The sequence below is a fragment of the Erithacus rubecula genome (genome assembly GCF_903797595.1).
Source record: "Erithacus rubecula genome assembly, chromosome: 11".
NCBI classification, from domain to species: domain Eukaryota; kingdom Metazoa; phylum Chordata; class Aves; order Passeriformes; family Muscicapidae; genus Erithacus; species Erithacus rubecula.
In genome coordinates, this window is record NC_136663.1 from 5,294,630 (window position 1) to 5,316,674 (window position 22,045).

The window sequence follows — 22,045 nt, forward strand, 5'->3', positions numbered from 1 at the left end:
TAAATAGTTATATCTTTCAAACAGCATAGCTTGAAACGATTCAAGGAGTAAGTACCTAATTCAGATGGATAAAACAACTCATTCTTTAGCAGCTTCCCAGTTTAAAGGTAAGAGGATTTACTGTGGCATAGCTAAACCAAGTAGACAAGTGCTCTTTTTAGGCACCTGATAAAAGGATGAGTTCTCTTTTGTTTTTGGACAGAATTATCCTACCACAGGAAAGCAGTTTATCAAATATGAGTTGTTGGGGGTGGGGTGTTTCACTTTTCAAAAAGCTGGGATGTGTAAAATGAGGATTATGTCATGGTGTAAGCATTTCTAAAAACAGAAAAGAGAAATAATAGGAAATTTAATCTTTATTCATTTTTGGTGGTATTAGGAATGTTGTGACTGAAACAGGCCTTCATGCATCATAAATGGTCTGTCAGCTTCTGAGTGGATTATTAAGAAGGTAGAAGGTCTGGATTCAATAGGATTCTTCACCATTATTTTGAGGTTGTATTTTTTTCCAATAATTTATTTTATATTAGAAGTAAGGGTCCAAATTAGTTGAGCCCAAAACTGACTATTCTGAGCTAGCGTTGCTGTAGTGTATCTGATGAGATTTCATTCTTGCTACAAATTATTTTGCTCTTTATTACAAATTTTACTTAAGGGTTCAGATGCAGAACAGAGGAAGGGGTAAGATTAATTTGTAGAACTGTTTTCACAATTTAATGTGTACCTATTACTTTCTGGATTGTATTGCCAAAATGTTATGACTTTGTTCTAAACCCTTCCAGTGAGTTACTGACTTCATTTGGCCAGAGATGAGCCATGTGTAGTTTTACTCAAGAGAAGATTTAATTCAATTTTTGTTTGTCATTTTAGCTGGAGGTGGAGGTGATACAAGCTGTGCAGACCTCTGGCTGCTAGGCTATACATGCTGTTTCCAGAATGTGATAACCTCTGAGCTTTGACATATCTGTATTTCATGTGGAAGATGTGAGAGAGAAGCCCACAAAACTCTGTTAAATAACACCCAGCTGCTCCTCCATTATGCAATTTCTTACACATACTCTCAATATATGAATGTACTTAATAGCTTTGGCATTGGGGCTGACTTTTACAACTTGAAGCAAAGCACATGGTTTGCAGAGTTTTTGGGGCAGCAGGGAGCCAACTTCTGTTTTCCACATAATTAAAAAATGAGCTGTGCTTTTGCAGGGCCTCCTGTTCTGCCTCTCTCTTGTTGAGCACGTCTTGCCTGGGTAAGACCAGTGAGCTGCTCTTGAAGATGCAGTTTGCATCCATAAATTAACGAAGAACATCCAAGGGCAGCTGCTAAACGCATTAATAATTGTGCAAACATGTAGTTTTGTTGTTTACAGAGCAGTGGATAACCCCCTGGAGGAGCAGTGAGCCAGAGGGGTGAGCAGAGCAGCAGCACAGGAATGTAGATGGGCAGGCAGCTCATTTCCACACAGGCATGCTGGAGAAGCAAATAGCCTGACACTTCATTATCTTACATATTTGGGTATTGATTTTGCCTCAGGAAAAAAATCTGTGTGCTTTCTCTCATACAAATAATGACAGCCCTGATTTCTGCTTTGGAGGAAAGGTAAGGAAGGCATTGGATCCAGAGGAATTAGGTAGAAGTATCCCTAGAAATCAAACTAATATAACCTCCCATAACCTCTCAAGCCATTAGGCTTCTGGGACACTAATAATTATTGTGTCTAATGACATATGTGCAGGTGAAAATTAAAATAAAGATAAGAGCTACAGAAAGAGGTAACAATGTTATAAACTTAAGCAGCAGATTGGTAAATACCCTTTCTATATCTGAGGTTAATTCTTTAAAACTGGAGTCATGAGATTAAGTAAAACATAAAATATCTTTCCCTAGTATGAAATCTTTACTTGGTTTTATCCTACTTCTCAAATCCTGTGGCCATACATGAAAAAAAAAAAATATTGGCTAGATAGTTTTCAAGTCCTTTGGATATCAAACCACATGTATTTCAGAAGAAACAGTGTGAAGTGTGAGCTTTCCTGTTCTACATTTCATTATTTGTTGTTAAATCTGATGTTTGCCCCTTCAGAAGTGTCTTATGACTTTGGCTGGCCTTTCCACATACTTGGTTTGTGCAGCACTGATGATATTTTACAGACTTGGAAACTTATCTGAGGAATTCAGAAGAATTTAATTAGGTAGGAACCTTGGCAAAGTTTTTGGAGGGTTTCAACTTGAATGTTGAGATGCAAACTCACACAGATAGAGTTTTTTAAGGGTAAATACTTTCCTAAAATAACCATGTTCAGGAATCTACTAAAATTTCACACATCCTACACATCCAGAACAACTGTTGCTAGAATTTAAATAGTTTGTGTAGGGATACCCAAAATCAGAACTGTTGCCTTTGGCAATGAATCCATACTTAAGTTACAAAACTGGACTGAAAGAGAAAATTTTTCCATCTTATACTGTTCCTCTTATTTTAAATTTTAAACACTGATGTAATATTCTTGTGTCTTCTTGTACTTTTGTTTTATGTGAGCACAGTATAGGGATTTAGTGGTTCCAGAATGTCCTCAATGATGTCCTGAGAGCTTCATAACATTCTAAAATAGTAATGTACAAGACTGATTATCCTCTTACTTTGTTTCCACCAGAATTTATTGCTACGAATGTGTGAGAAAAGTGCCCTTGGTCATTCTTAAATTATATATTTAAAAAAATACTTGAAAACTCATCTTGAAATATTTTTCCATTACTGCCAGTGCTTGACATTTAATAATAACTTAGAACTTGTATTATATTTTCTTGCAGAGTTCTAACTGAAGAGCTGAAGATTCTCCTGTTCTAAACACTTTTAGATCAAAACGACTCTCAGTAAATTGAAAAATATGTATTAATATAGAAATATACACATCAGAGCATAGTCTGTTATCATTGTGGTTATCTGAGTATAATGCTTGGATAACTGATGGATTAAAATAAAACACTCTAGTAGTTAGGGGAGATTGCTCAGGAGTCATGTGAGGCCACGAAATAAAACTATATATTGGTGGAGTTCATGTTATCTGTGTATTTTCGGAAGTGACCAGTATAATCACTCATTTCCTGAAAAACTTTATAAGACTCTGAACTTTTTTTAAGAAAATAAACAGAAGCTAATTACTATCCCTTACACAGTTTTAAATAAATTCCTATAGCTAGTGAGGGGGAATTCTTATCAGAATCAGCAACTCCTATAACTACTGGGGAAAAAAATGGGGTGGAGGTAGTTTATCATAGCTGATGAATTGTGAATTAAAACAGCAAAAAAATTATGTGTCAGACTGAACTTTCAAGGTTTTTGCTGTTACAGAAGTTGGGGTAAGGCAAGTGCAGGACTCTGCTCAGGTGCTTGTGCTTATGCAAACAACTTTGTTTCTGTGCCTGGAGCACCCTCAGTGATGTGTGGTTGTAGCTGTAACCTGAATTTTGTCTCCTCTTTGCAGGCAGAGCTTGTTGATGTCCAGTATGGGACCATGGAAGACCTGATTCGGGTTCAAGCCATCACAAACGTGACCAAAAAAATTGCACTTTTGAAGCTGGGACAATCACCTCTGCTCTATAAGGTTAGTTACACCTCAGCTGAATTATTCATTTGGTGGGTCGTTTTTGGGTTTTTTTTCCCGCTTCAAAATATGAAAACAAAGAGTTTCCCATTTTTTCCCCAGTAAGTCAGGACTTACTGACATTCACATTCTTCCTCAATACTCACCATTGTCAATCTGCAGTGACAATGTGTTGTTTATTTTGCTGCTTATCTTGCAGTGTCCCAGTACTCTGTGTGTACCAGAAGGCTTTTGACAAATAAAGAAATCACTGAAAGAAATAATAAAGCAGAAGAGATTGTGTTTGGGGAAGGTGTAAATGGGTGCATGTGTATCCATCTTCTCCAACTCCAGCTCTGAGACAGCACAGAGCAGGAGCTCACTAAACATAATAGACTCAACATATAAACCACATTTAAACTCTAAACATCCAGTAACTGCCTTCTGTTGCAAATACAAACAAAAATGCTGGTTTGACTTTCAGAAAATACAAAAAGTATAGTAGCTCAGTAAATGCTTAAACAATTCATTCCCAATTCACAAAAGCAATTATAAAAGAGCAGTGACTCCAGATCTTGCAATTAAGTAAATAGGGACCTGCTCTGTTGGCCATATAAAGCACAGCCAGGACTTCGACAGAAAATAACCACTTAATGTTTTTTCTATAGAAATAAGATTTGTCTCAATAAAAATGCCATTTTCAACTGAGTAGCTTTAGCTGTTTATTTAAATTATTTAGATGCAATTTAATTATGCCCGTGAAAGGTCAGTTGTCATTGCTGGGACTCGGTTGTTGCCCATCATTTCCAGCAATAGATCTGATCCTGCATTTCACTGCTGACAAAGCCAATGAAACAGCAATCAGGGCTCATAAAGCAGGGATTTGATAAAGATGTAAAGTTTGCTGTAGCAGCAGTGTCTGTGAGATGGAGTTTTTACCAATTTGTGTTCCTGTGAACACTCACTGTTGTGAATTGCCAAGCTGAGCATCCTGAAGAAGGGAAAACCAAAAGGTGCTGAGGACAAGGCACATCTCAGGAGCTTTTTGTGGGGGTTGGCTGTAGCCTGGTGCCAAATCTGTGCTGCTTAATGGCTGAGGTGCATTAGCTGCATTTCTGGTGCTACAAAAGAGTCAGTTTGGCACATTCAGAGTCTGTTCTACAGCACAAACCAAAGTGTGGTGTGATCAGGAGACCAACAAAGGTGTGCTCAGGGTCTGAGGTAAAATTACAACCACCCAAACCTACTCTCCATGTTCTCCTCACACAGGTGTAAAGTTTGCCCTTTTTCCTGAGGTTGTAAACTACCCTTTTTTAGAATATAATTTGTGTCTTTTTGGCAGTGAAGTAATCATAAGCTTTACTTTGCTCGTGACTATCAGAAAAGGTGTAGAAAGATTATCAGAAGTAGATTCTCCTTTCCTAAGGAATATTTGATGTGAAATATTGCCTAAAACTGCAAGTCCTGCTGGTTTAAATGGGCCCAGTATCTCTGCTAAATCCACTCTTTGTATCTTTTTTTTTTCTCCCCTAATGTTTATGTTTCTGTATTACTGAGTCTCACATTTCTGTTTCAGCAGATATTTCCTTCTCCCTATATTTTCCTTATCTCTGCCTTCCATGTGCTTGGTTTTACATCGCATTAGAACAGAGCATTAGTTTATAAGAGAGCTGGGGCTATATATACATATATACTTAGTGGTTTTCTTTCCACTTTTTGTATTTAACTTGTATTTTTCATGTGTTAATTTCCTGTAATTTTTCATTATTATTACTTTATTTTATGCAAGTATCTCACTCTGGATTTGAGTATTATTATTATAGACACTGCACTGAGGTTCCATCTTCATAACAGTTTCTAATTATGTCTCTATTTTTCAGTTGTATCTCCCTTGTACAGTTATGCTTTTTGTCTTTCTCTCTTTACTGCTGTTTTTCGTGTGATTCTTTTTTTTTCTATTTTCCCCTTTTGTGTATTTCATTTGCCTTTAAAAAAATGGACTGTTCTTTCTCTCTGTACTGAGTCCTTTGGAAAAAAACTGAAAGAAATAATAAACTACCGCTGGCAGAAAAAAAATCATCATGAAAAGTGAACAACATTTCTTTTGTCTTTGCATCACATTAAGAGAAAGGATGTGCTGGTAAAAAAGACCTTCATGATCAAAGGGCTAATTTACAGAAAAAAAGTCCAAGTGATGGAAATTTGAATATTTGGAAAAACAGTTGTATAAATGACAGTATTTTTGCAGTGTAGATTCACTTTATAGAATTTGGGTAAGGAACAAAATTGAGGGAGGATTAAGGCTGAAAATAATTTGGAGCTTCTACTTTCAGTCTTTCAGGCTGTGCCCATCTCTCATAACTTTAGTCACTGAAAACAAGAGTTTAGAGCTTGGAGTAATTTGAAATTGGAATGTACAGGGAATCTGGAGTATGCAGAAAAGCCTGAAGTTAATGTGCTGTTAAAATATTCAGTTTAGTCTTAAACATGAGTAATTCTGATTAAATTTCATAAGGTTCATAAATTTAAGCTGCTTTGTGAGAACAAGATTTGCAGAAATCTGACCTGGAGTTATTTTTGCAATGGGATGTGATTTTCAGATTGCACTGGGAGTGTTGTATTTCTGTTGCACTGCATCAGAATGTGGTTTGTGGTCAGGGTGGGAGGGGCAGCAGCTGTGGCAATGAGCCCTGTCCAGAGCCACAGAGACACATCCTGATCCCTTTAGCTGGACCTTTCCAAACAAAGGATGTGTTACCTCAGCCACATCATAAATTGCAGCTATAAAGAGAAAGAACTACTTTATAGGTATCAACAAGAGCATTGACTCTGGGGGGGAAAAACCCAGAACAAAATAACAAACCAAGTAATTTACATTGTTGTGATTAAAAAAAAAAAAAAAAAAAAAAAAAAAAAAGATTAGAAAGTGCTATGTCTTCTATATATCTATATATCTATCTATATCTCTATATATTTCTATATATCTCTATATAGAAATATATATCTCTATATAGATCTATCTATCAATCAGCTGTCTATCTATCTCAGAATAGAACAGGGGTTTGAGGAGAAAGTTTTACCATTCTTAGGGCACTAAGATCAGTTAGTGAGCAAGACTCTATTATAAGATTAATATAAAAAGTGGGGCGAAAGGAATGGTAGGAACACTTCAAGGAGCAAGTAAGAGTACTGCAAAGGCAGAATGCTTTTCAAATGCAGCTGAAAGGTTCAGGAATTTATTCCACCAGCACCTGGAGTGGCAATTTCCTACAGCAAGGCAGACTGAGGCAGTGGGCTGAGCTGTGGGGCACTGGGGAGCTCTCATGTGACAGGGGACTTGGCAGAACCAAGTCCTTTTGGTCTCATTAGCCAGAATAATTCACAGTGCTGAAAAAATGACAGAAGGAAAAAAATTCAAAGTGTTTCAACAACTCCTGAAGGGAATCTTGTGATTAGTCTGAGGCACTTTTAAGATCTGGATTGTTGCTGAATAAAGAGAGGGCTGGATTATGGAAGAAGGAAAATTTTCTTAAGCAGGGAGAAATACAGAGGAGAAGCACAACTTCTGGAGTGAATTGCCATAGAAAGAACACTTGTTTTGTCAGACCCTGAGATTGAAGGTGACTGTCTCCTGGTGTCCTGGCTGGAAGGAAAATTTGTGCTTTGGTGGAACTTGGGTTATTGGGGTGACAGTCCCAGGAGGTCAGAGCAGACTCACGTCCTTGAACCAGGAGGATTTATAAATGTGGCTGGTGAAAGGTGGCCAAGTTTATTACCAGTGATTAAGCAAATCACTCATGTGGTGTAGAGCACCTTCTTGAGAAAGAGCACCTTGAGTTGCCCACTGTGCTTTCAGACAACATATTCCAATAGTATAAAATGTGTGGTGGCAGAAAAATTGGCACAAACACCTCGACAGCACCCAGCTCCTGTGCCCTAGAGCACATCTGAGTGTGTGCCACTGCTCTGAGCACATTACAGAAACCAGAGGAGGCACTTTCAGAGAGAACTGCACAGTGGTTTCAATATCCAGCCTCTGGAAATGCCATTAACAGATTCATTTTTTGAAAAATGTTGTGTGTCTTGATCATAATTTAATCTTTAGGGGTTGCAATTTGTGAAAAAGCCATAATTTTTGTCCTAAATTAACTTTTAATAGAGTAACAAAAGCCCTGAAGGCCAAACCACTTCATCTTTAAAATGTTCACATATTAACATTTTTTCCACATCCATTAAATGAAGATGTTGTTCTACTGTGTAAATATCTATATTTATTTTAATAATTTACTGCCTTCATAAATATTCATAAAATTGCTTTTTAACTGTCATAAAGTTTAGGAATGTGGAGGCTTGGATGTTTATGCAAAGGTTATTGGCAGGCCCTTATAGATAAGGCTTTGCTAAATGGAAAATATGAAAAATTCCCAGAATAAAAGCAATTTGCAAAGTGGCTTCAATTTAATAACTGTGTTAATTTAAAATAAGTTTACTTTGGAAAAAGTAATTTCACTTTTCTACAATGTCTACATTGTTTATTTCCTTCCCTCTGGTGCTTTTTATGGCTAGCACATACAATTGTGAAGATGATAGTTTACATTGTAAATCTCGATTTAACGAGGACCCTCCCTTTTCTTCCATCCCTTCCTCTCTCTCTAGAGAAACACAAATATATGTGTGTGTGTTTATATACATATATACAGCATGTGCCTATAAATATACAAATAAAAACCATGTTAAAAAGCCAAACATTTTTAAGGGAACATAAACACTTTATATGCATTTCATTATTGAGGACACTGGGGTTTTGGTTGGAGTTTTTTGTGGCCTTTTTTGAACAGAATTTTTTGCAAGGCTCCTAAAGTCTTTATATACACACATTTCCCCATATGAGTGCTATGGGACTTTTAATGATATTATATTCCTTCCTAAAGCTCTTCTCAAAAAGTCAAGACACAGATATAGGCAGTATAAATAAAAATTATAGAAACATGTAAAACTATACCTGGGGATCTGGATCTGAAGGGATTATCTAGTAACATCCCCTGGAAGAGCATCCTGGTTTTCAGGTTTTCTTTAATTTGCCATCCTCTTAAAATCTCATCTCAATTCCCCAAATCCTGGGAGTTTCTCTTGATAGTGCAAGCTATCAGGTTGATTCATTCAAATTGTTGGTGCAGAGTTTGCTAATTAGCCAGTTTATATTTGTACAGGGTATGCTAGTTCTTCTTTTGTTTTGAAGGAGGCACTAGTTGCTCTGTGGTCCTTTCTCTTTAGCCTTTTTCTACCCTGAATTTATCAGAGATTCTCTCCTTTGAGTTAGTTGCTTTTATTCTTTATCCTTTTTCTCTTCCCCCAAAGGCTAGATTTAGTGTACTCATGTTCTTAACCTTCCCCTTCCACAAACAGCCCCTGTAATCTGTGAGATATCACACAGTCTGAGGAATTGTGCCTTTGAAAACTACCTAGGCCTGCAAAAAAAACTGCGCAGTAGTCTGTACCAAAAGACTGTTTATGTTATTGAGGTTTCATACTCATCAGTCCTGTGCTTTGAATGATTCTTCCAGTCACCTGTTTGCCTCTTCCTGATTTTTGATTCACAGAATCTTGCATAAGCTATTTTGCTCTTTAGTGAATACTGAGAAGTTTTGTTTGTTTTGAATTGGCCTTTCTTCATCAGAAAGTGAGACATTTGAGAGATTGATCAGTTGTTGATCAGATTGATCAGTTCTATTCCTCCTGCTCTGACTGATAGCAATGCTTTCTTGTTCCTTTTGTGCAGAAGGAACAAGCCATAATAGAGAAGCTTGGAGACATCCTGCCTTCATATCATACATCTGATCTGGGCTGGGTGCACTAAGAAATGCACCCCAGCCCACTGAGGAAATACACCAGCATTTAAAAAACAAATCTTTCTGTACAGATTTATCATCTAATGCTTCATCCTGAAGTGATATTTTAATTCTTTATTTGTAAACTTAGTTTAAACCTAGCTGGGGAAAAAAAATGGAAGGTCACCAATTGTGACCTCAGTGTAAGGTACTGTGGGAAAGAAAATCAAGAAGTCCTACTGACTTGAGAAATCTGTAGTTGATGACTTTAAAAACAGTCATATAGAAAGTCACAAACAGTGTTTTGTACTCCTGATTGGACCCCAGTCACACTGAGTCCTGTGTTCAGTTCCTAGGAGGCTGTTAGTATCCAGAATAATTTTTAGCTGAGCATGTCAATTTTCCTCCAACTTCATCCAGCATTTGAAGGATGATGTACTGTGACCTGTGCCACCTAAAAGTGAAACAGTGCCAGTGCTGTTATAAATCCAATCTGTATCTGTCCACGTGAGTATGAAATAGTTTACCAAAATTTGCTCTCCTATCCCCTTAGTCAAGTGCACTGCAGTAAATTAAAGAGGGAATTCTCACTTCTCTTTTTACAGTATAAATGGGAAAAAGTAATTTGCTCTTGCAAGCAGTAAGAAGAATATAAGGGGTGGGATAGGAGAAAAGCAATTGATGTCTGCAAAGAAGCATAATTATAGCACAACTTGTCAATGTTCTCGAGTAATTAACATTTTGGTTGCATCAGTAAAAGAACTTCTGGTTATTAATTGCTTCCATTTTGTTCACAAACCCCTGGATTTGATTGCATGGAAGGAGAGATGTGCTATTAGCAGAGTAAACGAGGGGAAATGTAAGTTAATGACCAAAAGTAGATATTGATTATTCTGCATTTCTGATGCCACACAATTTACACTGGATGTTTTGAGAAGGCACTGCTGGTTTGTAGACTCATTTGTGTTACAGCTGTAGTTCCTATTCTCTTTTCTGTTCTATGTAGATACAGACATTTCTGAAGTCCTGCTGGTGAATCAAACACTGAATTGTTCCCAATTTGACTTGGAGCATAGTGCTCTTCTCTTCAGTACCCCTAAACGCTTATGTTTCTCTTTGAGAAGTGATTCTAATATTCATGTACTCAATTGGCTGTTCAATTGCACATTCACTGCATGTATTGAATGTATCCTTTGAAAAATTAGTCCAGCTCCCATAATGGATTGCTGTTTCCTTGGGGAAAGGCTGACCAGTGTTAAAGGATGTGGTCTCCTCCTTTTAGTGCAATAAAATTGAGTGAGGCATTAAGTGGTTTCCATTCAAACATGGACAATAGCTGCCTCATAGAGAATTCATTGTGGGGTCTTCTGAAGCCCTTGTCTGATTTCAGAGGTGTGACACTCAAGCATCATTCTCTATTTTATCAAGCCCTTAAAAAGTGAGTAGTAAATGCTATCATCCCATTTATTGTGTGAGTGCTGTGTCCTGATAAATGCTGCAAAGTCAAGTGCAATGGATTTACTGTGAGGCAACTGGAGCAGAGCTGAGCAAAGATATCCATTGCCTCAATTTTTACCCTAAACCCACACATGATCAGCTACTTATGTGCAGGGCAATGGGAAACACCACTCTGTCTTTCCTTCAGAAAATCCAAACCTTTTTAATTTGCTTTTCCTGGAGATATATTGGTCAAACTTCTGCTAGTGGTCTTGGCCCTTGTTGTGTTGCTCATGTAGGGAATTATTTTTTCCTGCCCAAGCTGCAAATTGAGCTGGTCTTTTTGCATTAGCTGAGCTTGGATTTCACAAAAGGGCCATTGACAGACAAATTATCTGGGCTTTTTCCCAGCTCATGTGTTTGCAGCACATTTCAACAGCAGCTGAGAAAGGAGGAAAGTAAAATGGAAGATCCAGGAGCTTTGAGTAGGGATGAGGGGTGAATATAAAAAAAATCTCATCCTGCCAGAACAGATCTTTTGGTTCTTTCAAAGTATCAGTCACTGGACTGGGTGAAGCAATGCCAGAAATTTCCAGAACTGCCCCCTCCAAGAGCTCCAAGGGGAGAGGCAGAGACCAGCATAGTACATACTGCTTATATTTGATATTTTCTGGACTAATGATCATCTTTTTCAGGCAACAAGTGTTGTGCAAGTTCTGCCCTCATTCTGTAGTAGGTTTGACTTGTATGGCATGTTCTATAGTAGCTGCTGGTTTATTATTTTATTAAGAAGAATATGATTCTTCTCTGGCATTTTATGCTCTTTCAAGTCTTTTCTCGTTTCAGAATGCTTCATAATAATCAGTTTATTACATATTTGAGAACTGAGAAACTGGGTTGAAAGGTATAAAGCCACTATTCTTGAATAAATTATTTATCTAAAACATAATTTAAGAGATTATAGATGTAGATAGGTCTATTCCTAGAATCATTGTTTTATTTGACAAACCATGATGTCACAGATTACTCAGCTGAAGATTGATTTTCTTGCCTTGTGGCTCTTCAGGATATAGGGCCAGATCCAGACCTTGCTTTGATTTTTGCAGTGATTCTGTGTGGCTTTAGAGACTCAACTCTGAGAGTTGGTTCACAAAATCACAAAATTGTGATTTCTGCATGAAAATCTGAATTCTACCTTTTCAAACACACCTGTAATTTGCCACATGATCAGAACTCTGAGTAGAAACATGGATGGACTTGCTGGATGCTGAAATCCAACCTTTTCATTTGCATCCATGGAACCATATATTTTACATTATGTAATCAATCTGTGGAAAGTTTTTATTATTTTCCCTGAGATTACTTGAATTGTTCATTTCAGACTGTCTGTAGCTGGATTTTGTAGGGCATAGATGTTTAAAATATATAACTGCATGTCTTCCCTGGAGAGAGAAGAGGTGGCTTTTAGCATTATATTTTTTTTATTTTCTCTTTGCCTGCATAATGCCATGGAGCACCAAACTCAAACTTTCACTCTTAGCCATTTGGGCCTCTTGATGCCTGTGCATAAATTGGAAAGGAAAAACACCAAGTCCATCATTACAAATATAATTGGCACCCTCTTTGCAAGTACAGCAATAACCACTTGGAATATTTTGTTTCAATTGCCAAAACATTAAACTAACCTTCTGTGCAGAAGGCAATTCTTCCACAGTGAACATATTTTCACTTAACAGGAGAAGATTGTGCATTTCAGTATGAGAACTCAGGCATTTTAATTTCCTCTTTAGGTCTCAGTGAATAATTCACAAACAGCATGTGTAACAAAGTTAGACTTATGTTGTTTTCTCTTGATTTAGGCCTAACAAAATGGCAGCTTCCTTTATATGTTATCCTGCTACATTCTCATGTTTTTAAGTGAGTCTGGATTTTATATTTGGCTTCTGGGGTTTTTCTTTGTGTTTTTTGGTTTATTTTTAGTATTGAGCATACTTTTCTGAGAGCATCTCCATATTTGGAGTTGTGCTCATTCAAGGTAATTGACTGTTTTGTTGATTAGTTGTTGTTTTGGTTTTTTAAAGCATTGATTGGGATGCTTCTTGATATATATAATCAATCAGGGTTGTTGCAAATAAAAAGATTCTTGAACTTTCTTATGGTCATTGGGAAAGAAAACAAAAATCACAGTCACTGTAACCTTAAGGTAAAAATTTGGGGGCTGCTTTCCTTGATTGACTTAAGGTGCTGTATAATAACTAGTGCAATTTTTCATTATTTGTTTCAAATTTCACATCACTTGCACACTTCACATTTCTCCAAAAATCAGGCTCTTAATCAGATAAAGCACCCATAACCAAACAAACCCAGCCTCTCACAAAGCTGCCCAGGAAAGCCTTGTGATTGTGAATAATCACAGAATGTGCATGGGCTGACATCTCTCAGTTATGTGTAGATACAGGTAATATTTTAGATGGAGGACAGAATATTTGCATTTTGTGAAGGCTGGAGGAGTGCCTGCACTGAGAGTTTAACCTGTTATTTATCTTTTCCCACTGTCAGTTATTATGCAGACACAAGAATTCTTAGCACACTGCCTCAGAGGTGACCTTGAGGTGACCTACAGAGATCCCCCTTTCAATAAAATGGAAGCATATATTTCACTTCTGAGTCAATCTTGGTTTTCCCTGGAGTGGGAATTGACTATATTGCCTCTTATATCAGTATACAGTTATATGTGATGGCTTTGTGTTATAAAATGTCCACTGGGGAACTGACCTGACAACTCATTTCAGTCAGGCTTCCACTGTAATCTCAGAGGAAAAATGATAACATTTAATCCACTTAACCACCTGGGCATATCCCATTCCTGTTTCTCATATTAGAGAGCATAAGGAAAAAAGGCAAGCCCAAATCTGCTGGTTCAGGCCATTCTTGGATTACAGGCTGAAGAAATCTTTATGAGACATTCAAAATTAATTAATCTGGAGCATCTGTGTAGAAATTACTGTCCCTTACTGTAAGATGCTGCAATATTTCTCAAAAAGGAGAAACAGGGAAGGCATTTGGAATGCATTAGGAGATCTGGGATCTGACCTCTTCTTCCTGCCTAGAACAGTTCCATTCTAAGCAGAATGTAATTTTCTTCTTGGTTTGAAATACCTGTGAGGAGTCCAAGTATATTATTTGACATTGATGGAAGCATCTTTAAAAGAAGATTCTCTAAGCAAAGTGGGGTTGGAAGTGTGGTACAGCATGTGATAAAAGTACAGAAATTTTCTCTACAGAGTATTTAATTAAAATTTTCTTCCTTTTCAGTGCAATTTTATTAATCAAAAAATAGCTAGTTCAGAAAGTTTAAGATATTAGTATTTTAAAGAATGTATATGAAACTATTATACACAGAAATCTACTTTGCTGTGGTATTTGTTACATACAATGGAATCTGTTTGCAAATGCTTTTTGTTTCCATACGTGCTTTTTCTAAAAACCTTAAACTCTTTGGAAGTGCAAAATGAATCTCACAAAAAATGTAATACTTTTAATGAACTCTTCATTTAAATGATAATTTATTCATTTATGTTATTTGCAAGTATATGTGACTGGGTGAACTTTGTGCACACTGTACAGCTTCACTGAAAGTTACAAGGACAAAATCTGACACTGTCATTCAAGTTGCTTTATTTTCTTTGAAGGTGAAGTCATTTCAAGGCATACAGAAATTCAGAAAATAAGATTTGCTTCTGACCTACCAACAGTGCAGAATTGTTCAATACTAGGTGATAGCAGTGGTAACTGGGAAAAGTAGCTTAAATTGCCTATTTCTTCCTTTTTCTGTTGACCAGCAAACAGAAAAAAAAACTACAAGTATGTTATTTAATTTCAAGAAAACCAAAGTTTTCATATTCAGATTAGCCTGATTGTTAATACAACAGATCTTTGTTCTCAGTAAAGAGATAAGCTTGATGCAGTGAGGTTTTCAGAAGAATACAGAAAAAACACTACTTTATGTTCAAGCACATTAAAACTCACTTCATTTAATAGAAAAACCACACTTAAATGTGTTGCACAGTACATTTTACAGAACAATTCCCATTCAGAAAAAGTAGCCATGGGTGGTGTTTGACCAGGTAGAACTGTGCCGTGACAATAAGGTCACTGCCATCACAAGGCACCTTTATTGTTAAAAACCTGTCACCTGAACTGTCATGGTGAGGTGCACACACAGACTCTCATCCAGATTGATCAGCTGCTTAGTCTTCTGTCAGGAAGTTGTTATTGACCAGAAAAAAAGTCTCCTGCTTTCTTTCCCTGTGAGAACATCATGTAAGAAATGCCCTGTGTCAGCCTGACATCCCTCCTTGGCGTGGCTTGTGCTTAAGGGAAGAGGATGGGTTGCCAAGCAAGTAAGAAAAAATACTTTTTCCCCCTGATATCCCTTTCCTAGAAATGGCAATCTTAGGTGTCTTGACTCCCTGAAGTGGAGGATATGTCTGGAGCAATTTAATTATAATCATGACTGCTCTGTGAAATGGGGCATTTCAGTTCTGAGCCTGTTTATCTCTGCAATAGCTTTTGGTGATGAGGTCCCCTATGTATATACTTAAACATTTCTTGATATAGAATTGGACATTGGAAAGCAGGTATATAAAACCCTCCTAATGCTCTACCATTTATTATGAGGTGGGAGAAAAAAGATGCACAAAATATCCCAGCTTCAGCCTAAATCTGAGCAGCCCAGAGGAACTGAAGCAAATTTTTTTTTTTCCTAATATCGAACTAAAACTTCCCTGATGCAATTTGGGGCAGTTTCCTCTCATCACTTGTTACTTGAGAGAGGAGACCAGCAAATAAAGGTCAAGAATCCTGACTTTGAATTGCTTACCAATTAAGGGTTATTGACAATTGAGGGTGTTACTTTGGTGTAAAGCTGATGCAGTTAAATGCAGGCTTAGGCACAAGGATTTCAATAACCAGCAATTTTCTAAAGAGAATGGATAGAGATGCATTTTGCATTAATAAGTGATGCAAAAGTAAACTTGCCCTGTAACCCTGAACTGTCTGCCTTTTCACCTTTTTAGTTGCAAACAATAGTAAATAAAAAATTAGTCACCACTGTCAGTTGCCAAAGAGAAGGAACTGATGGCTGAAGTAGAAATTTCTGTTTGTGGGATTTTTCCCCTCTGTGTCTTTTGCAACCTATTGCAACAGAAAATGCTTGTTCTGAACTTGGAAATATTCCCTGATTTTCCGCAGATTTCTCTCCTGGGCTAAACACCAGGACCTGTTATTGTCATCTTCATTCTGTGTCAGACCATTCATCCTTTACATGGTCCTGTAGGGTAGCTTAGTGTTGAGAGGGAGATTTTATTTAGTTTTTTAGGTTGGAGGCTTTTGGTTTGGCATTTGTTTTGGTTTGTGTTGGTTTTCAGTTTGTTTTTTTCTTTTTTCCCAGAGTGAAGTTGTGTACTCTTTAAAGACTTTTTTTCTGCCAGTTCTGTCTTAGGAGTTACAGTGGTGTAACAGATGTTGATTGATCATGAGTTTTATTGTATTTCTTTTTCATTCATCTTGCAACTGCAGTATTCTGTTTGTCATTTAGAAAGTTTAGTGGAGTTCTAGGAGCTGTAAGTGGTGCTAAATCTTTTCCATGGGCCCATTGGAGGGAACTGTGTTTTTAATGTACAAGGCTTCAAAAGATATTTTCTTTTGGTCTTTTCTTTCCTTCCCCAAAAAATTGCCAGAGAAAGACAGAAATAATGTGCTGTCAGTGACCTAGTTGAGAAGAGTGACAGAGCAAGGGTTTTACTACCACATCTTTCTTAACAATCCTTGGTATGACCTTGTTTTGGTATTGGGATCTTCCTTTCCTAATCACTGCATGAAAAAAATCTTAGTGACAGAAAGTTAGACCTTTTCTTCACATTTTATATTTTTCACTCTATTTTTTAAGACAGGGGAAGGCCATAATTTTGGATTGATGTTTTGGAACTAATTGTAGACTGGTGTTACTGAAGAGGAGCTGGGGGTTGTTGGTTTGGCCTTTTTTTTTTTTCTTTTTTTCCTTAAGTGCTGGTGAATGAATGACTTTGTAGTGCTTTGTGACTGCCAAACTAATCCAGCTGCCTTCCCTGCTCTCATCAAGTGCTTCAACCTTGGACCTCCTTCATGTAGCTCTTTCTACTATTTCATTTTGGTGAAATGGGCTATTTAGTAGGTCACAGGAGGAGGCAGAGCTCTGTTTCACTGATGTGCTGAGTGGAAAGCAGTGAAAAAGAAAGGAGCTAGGAAGACACAAAAGCTGCACATGTTGGCTTTTTCAGCTGTTGTATCTTTTGTGTAGATTGCCTGCAGTTTTGCTGTACCAGAGTTAGACATTAAGTGGTGGTTCAGTTTATTACATATTACACTTTAAATCTTGATGTTCAGTATGAAAGATGCATTCATGATTTGTCCTGTGTAGCACAGTTCATGAATAAGTTATTGTGGAAAAAAAAATCTAGTTTCTGAAAAGTCAGTGAGGAAAAAAAATAATCAAGACTAGTCTAATTTTAAATTTTGGAATTTCTAGGGGAGCTTAGGAGTGGAACTCAGTACTGATAATTTATAAAGAACTTTTATTGCTAAGGTTTGTAATAACTTCTTAAGTATTTATAGTTCTTGAAATGACTTCATGCACTGGGGCACATTCTTTATGATCATTTCTTTTATCACTTCTGGTTTGTGACTGTTTTTCTAATAAGGAAGATAAATAAGTTCATTCTGAGTATTGATTTACTTAAAGGCATGCTAACCAAGTAGTTAAACACTGCTCTTTTCCATAAATGAATCTAAAATATTCATTAACCAATTAATAATATTCAGTTTTCCTAGTTGATATATAGATATGCCTGAGGCTTACATATAGCACACTCTATATCCTTACATGTTTTACTTGGAACCATAAAATTAAATAAAATAACATAACAATGTTATGCAGTCTCAGAAGAGACTGTTATATTATATTCAAGGCATTATTTTAAAAGCATGAAACCTGCTGCAGTGTAATAGACCAGGAAAGGGTTGAGCAGGGACTATATTTTGTACTTAACAAAAAACCAAAGCAAAAGGCTGGAATGTTCCAATACTAGTAATTGGATAGGAATTGTGAGAATAATGAAGTAAATTAATAAGGTATTAGTTCTGCACAGGTCCAGTGAAGGGGGCTATGTTTTAATAATCTAAAAATTGTGCTAATAAGTAATCACTTGGGGCAGCAAATGTGCTTTAATTGCAAATCCCTGACTGATTTCTGTGTGGTTCTGAGAGCATCTGCTGCTGCCTTGGTGGATCCCATGCTTGGAGCTGGCAAAGGCACATTCCTGCTTTTTTCCTGGGGACAGAAGGATGGCTTGGGCTCTTTGCATTTCAACACTGCTAACTTCAGTGTTATATTTATATATATCAGGTACCCCAAGGATATTTACATTTTAGTTGAGAAAAGGCCATAGAGAGAATCAAAGGTTATGAGTTTACATTGCATGTGAGGCACAGTGAGGGGTGTTTATACAAAGTTTATACAATATTCCTCTTGCTCTCTGCTCATCTTCTCCCTTTTTCTTGCTGATGTTTTGAGGGGGGTTGGAATGAGATGAGATTTGAGGTGCCTCCCAGCCCAAACCATCCTGTGACACCATGGTGCATCTCCTGGCTGGGAGCTTGCTGCTGGAGTCAGGAGTGAGAAGGAAAAGTTTGCAGAGAGTTGAGAGCCCCCCAAGGCTGGGAGCAGGAGCCCCAAATGTTTGTGGTGAGCAGAGGGGATGCTGGCACAGTGGAACCACTGCTGCTCTGGGTTTTGTGCCCTGCACAAAATGCAGGAGGGTGAGGAGAACCTGACACCACAATTTCTGGGTGAGAAGTGCCCTGTGCTGGGAACAGTGTTTTAAAATCAGATCTGCTGGTCTTAGTTAATTTTTCTAGTGGTAGGAAAACAAATAAGAAAAAAATGAGAAAAAAAAAAAAGGGGACATTGGCAGATTTGACTCTGGTCTGTGACTGTTGGCAGATCAGTGGATTTTGGATTAAAAGTTGGGTAGAACACATAAAATCCAACAAAGGGTCTAATCAGTTTATTCTTGATGATTTAGCAAGATTATAATTATATCTTTGTGTAATTGTTTTTTGTATGATGGATCTTCAGCTTTATTCTCTCTGTAATAGAGTCTAAACATAGACTGGAATAACCATAAACATAATCAGAAACAACAGTTTCAGTGTGAACAGGGAAATGCTATTGGCTTTCTGGAGGTTGCTCATCTGGACATTCATACAGCCTGTTTCTTTTTAATGTTTACTGAATATTTAATGATACTTATTATGCACACAGTGTTTCTCTACATGCTTATTTAGGAGCAAGTAGTATTTCCTGAAGATGTAGGAATGCAATAGCAATATGAAAGGCTTTGTATTATATACTCATCAAATAATGAAGCTTTTTTTTCTGGACTGTAAGCAATTCAATTATTTTGTTTCTGAAATAAATTAAGTAAAGCTTATTGAGTCCAATCAGCCCTTGTTTCTAGGGAATTGTAGTTCAATTTCATTTTTAATTAGATTGAACATTGTGAATTTCTTAGCAGTGGTAAGCAAGATCTGGCAATAAAATATGCACTCAATTTGTATTAAAAGTTGCTAAAAACTAGTACAGGGAACTGGCAGTATATCTGGCTTATGTTTAATTGTCCAGATACCCTATTGTGAAAAATTCCATTTTTAAAAACTGCTGATGTGTAACAAATTACTTTTCTTTGATAAAACTGTGTAGAAGATGAGCAGGCAGAAAACAGGAAAAAGTATGGGACAGAACATTCAGTTCTTGATAAGCTTAATACCAACATGTAGGAGCAGGATGTTAAATTTTTTTCTGTGCAAGGATTACAGAATTAAACCAAGATGATTTTTGGTTTAGAGGGAATGGGGGGAAGAAGTCTCCAAAGGTTTTTTCTCAACTGCCACAGGTGTCCAGAGGTCAGGTGTGGATTTCCAGTCAAACCAGCACACAACAAGCTTGTGACCAGTGCTCATTGAGACGTCCTTGGGTAGCACTTACCTGACCTTGAAGCAATAAAAGAGAAATGTACTTTAGAATGTAATGGATGTTAAAGTGATGTACAAAGCAGCTCTTGCTCATCACTGCCATACAGCAGCCCCATTGCTCAAAAGCAGATTTTTGGGACTAACAACCTGAAGTTTCTTACCCATCCCTTCTGCTTTTCTTCCCACATTCTGTAGGACATCCAAGAAACACAAAAGGAGACTCTCTCTTCCCTAGAAAATATTTCATAGATATTAAAAAAAAGGGGAAAAAATGAAAATTTAAAATTGTGAAAGCCAGTTTTAATTTGAAAAGTCATTGCAAAGAATGTCTTAAAAAAATCTTAGATCTGCTTGTCAGATTCTTTACACAAATAAATGCACTTTATGTTATTTCTCTGGTAGTAACTACATCAAAGTCTTAAGGTCTTGCCATGATAACAGAGCAACTCTTTGCTTTTGTATTGTTCCTATATATGCCACTGTATGGCAGGAATAGTTTGATAAATTCCATTGCAGAATGTTTTCCCTTTCTAAGACCTTTATGGCAATAGCTTGTCATTTATGAGACCACTGTGTATGCATTTATAGCTGCTTGAAGTTTTATGCAGCTTAATCCCTTTCCCAGCCCTGTTTGTTCAGTATAACAATGATGCCATTCCTCAGGTAAGGACAGTGTTTGAGCTGGAAAGGAAAGATGTGTTTCTTTTCATGGTCCCTATTAAACTGCCTGCATCCTCCATCCCTTTTACAGCCTCAGCACAGCACCTTGAGGGCTGATCAGCAAAAGCCAAAACCTCTTCAGACAGAGTTTTGCCACCAAATTCCTTTGCACATCCCCTTGATCTTGGTGATGGGGAATCCTGGAGCATTATTAAACATCAAGTGCAATATTAAAATACAAGGTGAAGCCAAACCTTACTTGGTTAAAAACTTGCAATTTGGAAGAATGGTATATAAATGAAGATATTTGTTTATAAGTGGGGTTTTTCCACCTTGAGTTTTATTTGTGTTACCAAGCCCTTTTCAAAGAGTAGGTAATAGCAGCATCTGATATACCCTCAGCATCTAAATCTTACTTCTCTACCCAATCTGCTACAGAGATAAAAAGATGTTGTGTCAGTGGGTTCTTCCAACAGTTTAAATGTACCTTTGCTCTTGCTTCATAATTTTATGTGCTGCCAATTAGTGAAATGACATGGGAGATCCTTTCAGAGCATCATGATTTTAATTGGGACTTCAGTAGAAAAGAGTAATTAATGACTATTGACCTGTCCAGTAAAGCTGTGTCTCAGAGTATGAACCATGTCTTTTGGACATTGCACTATGAATTGAAAAAGGCAACAGTTCAAAACTGATTATTGTTATTTGTCTAATTAATGCTGATCATTGCACTGAAGTATAATGACAATAGGAGATTAAAAAAAATAATATATTTGATTTTACTCTGAATAATATGTATTAGGTACATACAGGTATTTTTTCATGTATTTTTGATATACAATTATTGTTTCACAAATTAGTTTTTATTTTTCTTTCCATGCTCCATATGTATAAAATTCTTCATGCATTTTTGTAAGGTTTACCTGGAAGAGACAGAGAAAAGGGGATCACAATTATATAGAGACAACATATAAACAGGATATTGTTTCTTATTTTATGAATGCTCTATGTCCTTGCTTTGCTTTGTTAGCACTGAATGGACTTGTAATAAACAGCAAGATTGTGAATCTGCCTTTAGGAAGGGGTAGAGTTTTGGCCTGAATTCCATGGAGGAGGTTGTATGTTAGAATAACAACATGATCCCAAATTAACTTTGCTGTCAGTAGCTGACACTTAAAAACCTTTGTTGTCTAATGAGCTGTGATGTCATTAACACTGAGACACTCATTGTGTAAAATACAATTTTTGCTATTTTGTGTGCAGCTTTAAGGAGATTTAAGTAGTGTGAACTGCCTTGCCCTTTTAAGTGCTTAAAAAACCCAACTCCTTAAGACTCTTTACGTGCTTGTAGCTAAAGCATGATTTATCTCTTTATTTAGGGTTCTGTTACTTTGCCAGACACAGACATATTTTTGATATAGAAAAACCTTCAAAAGCCTCTGAGAAGTTTCAGTGAGCAGCCT

The 22,045-nt window shown here is 36.9% G+C and overlaps 1 protein-coding gene across 7 annotated transcripts in view; it reads left to right on the forward strand.

The window, feature by feature from the left end:
• NAALADL2 (N-acetylated alpha-linked acidic dipeptidase like 2) overlaps positions 1-22,045 on the forward strand; it is a 400,924-nt gene that overhangs the window by 243,541 nt on the left and 135,338 nt on the right. For all 7 annotated transcript variants that reach the window (XM_079315503.1, XM_079315508.1, XM_079315504.1 and 4 more), the window contains one exon: positions 3,487-3,606. In XM_079315503.1, the coding sequence (XP_079171629.1) occupies positions 3,487-3,606 (120 nt within the window). The remainder of the gene's footprint in view (positions 1-3,486; positions 3,607-22,045) is intronic.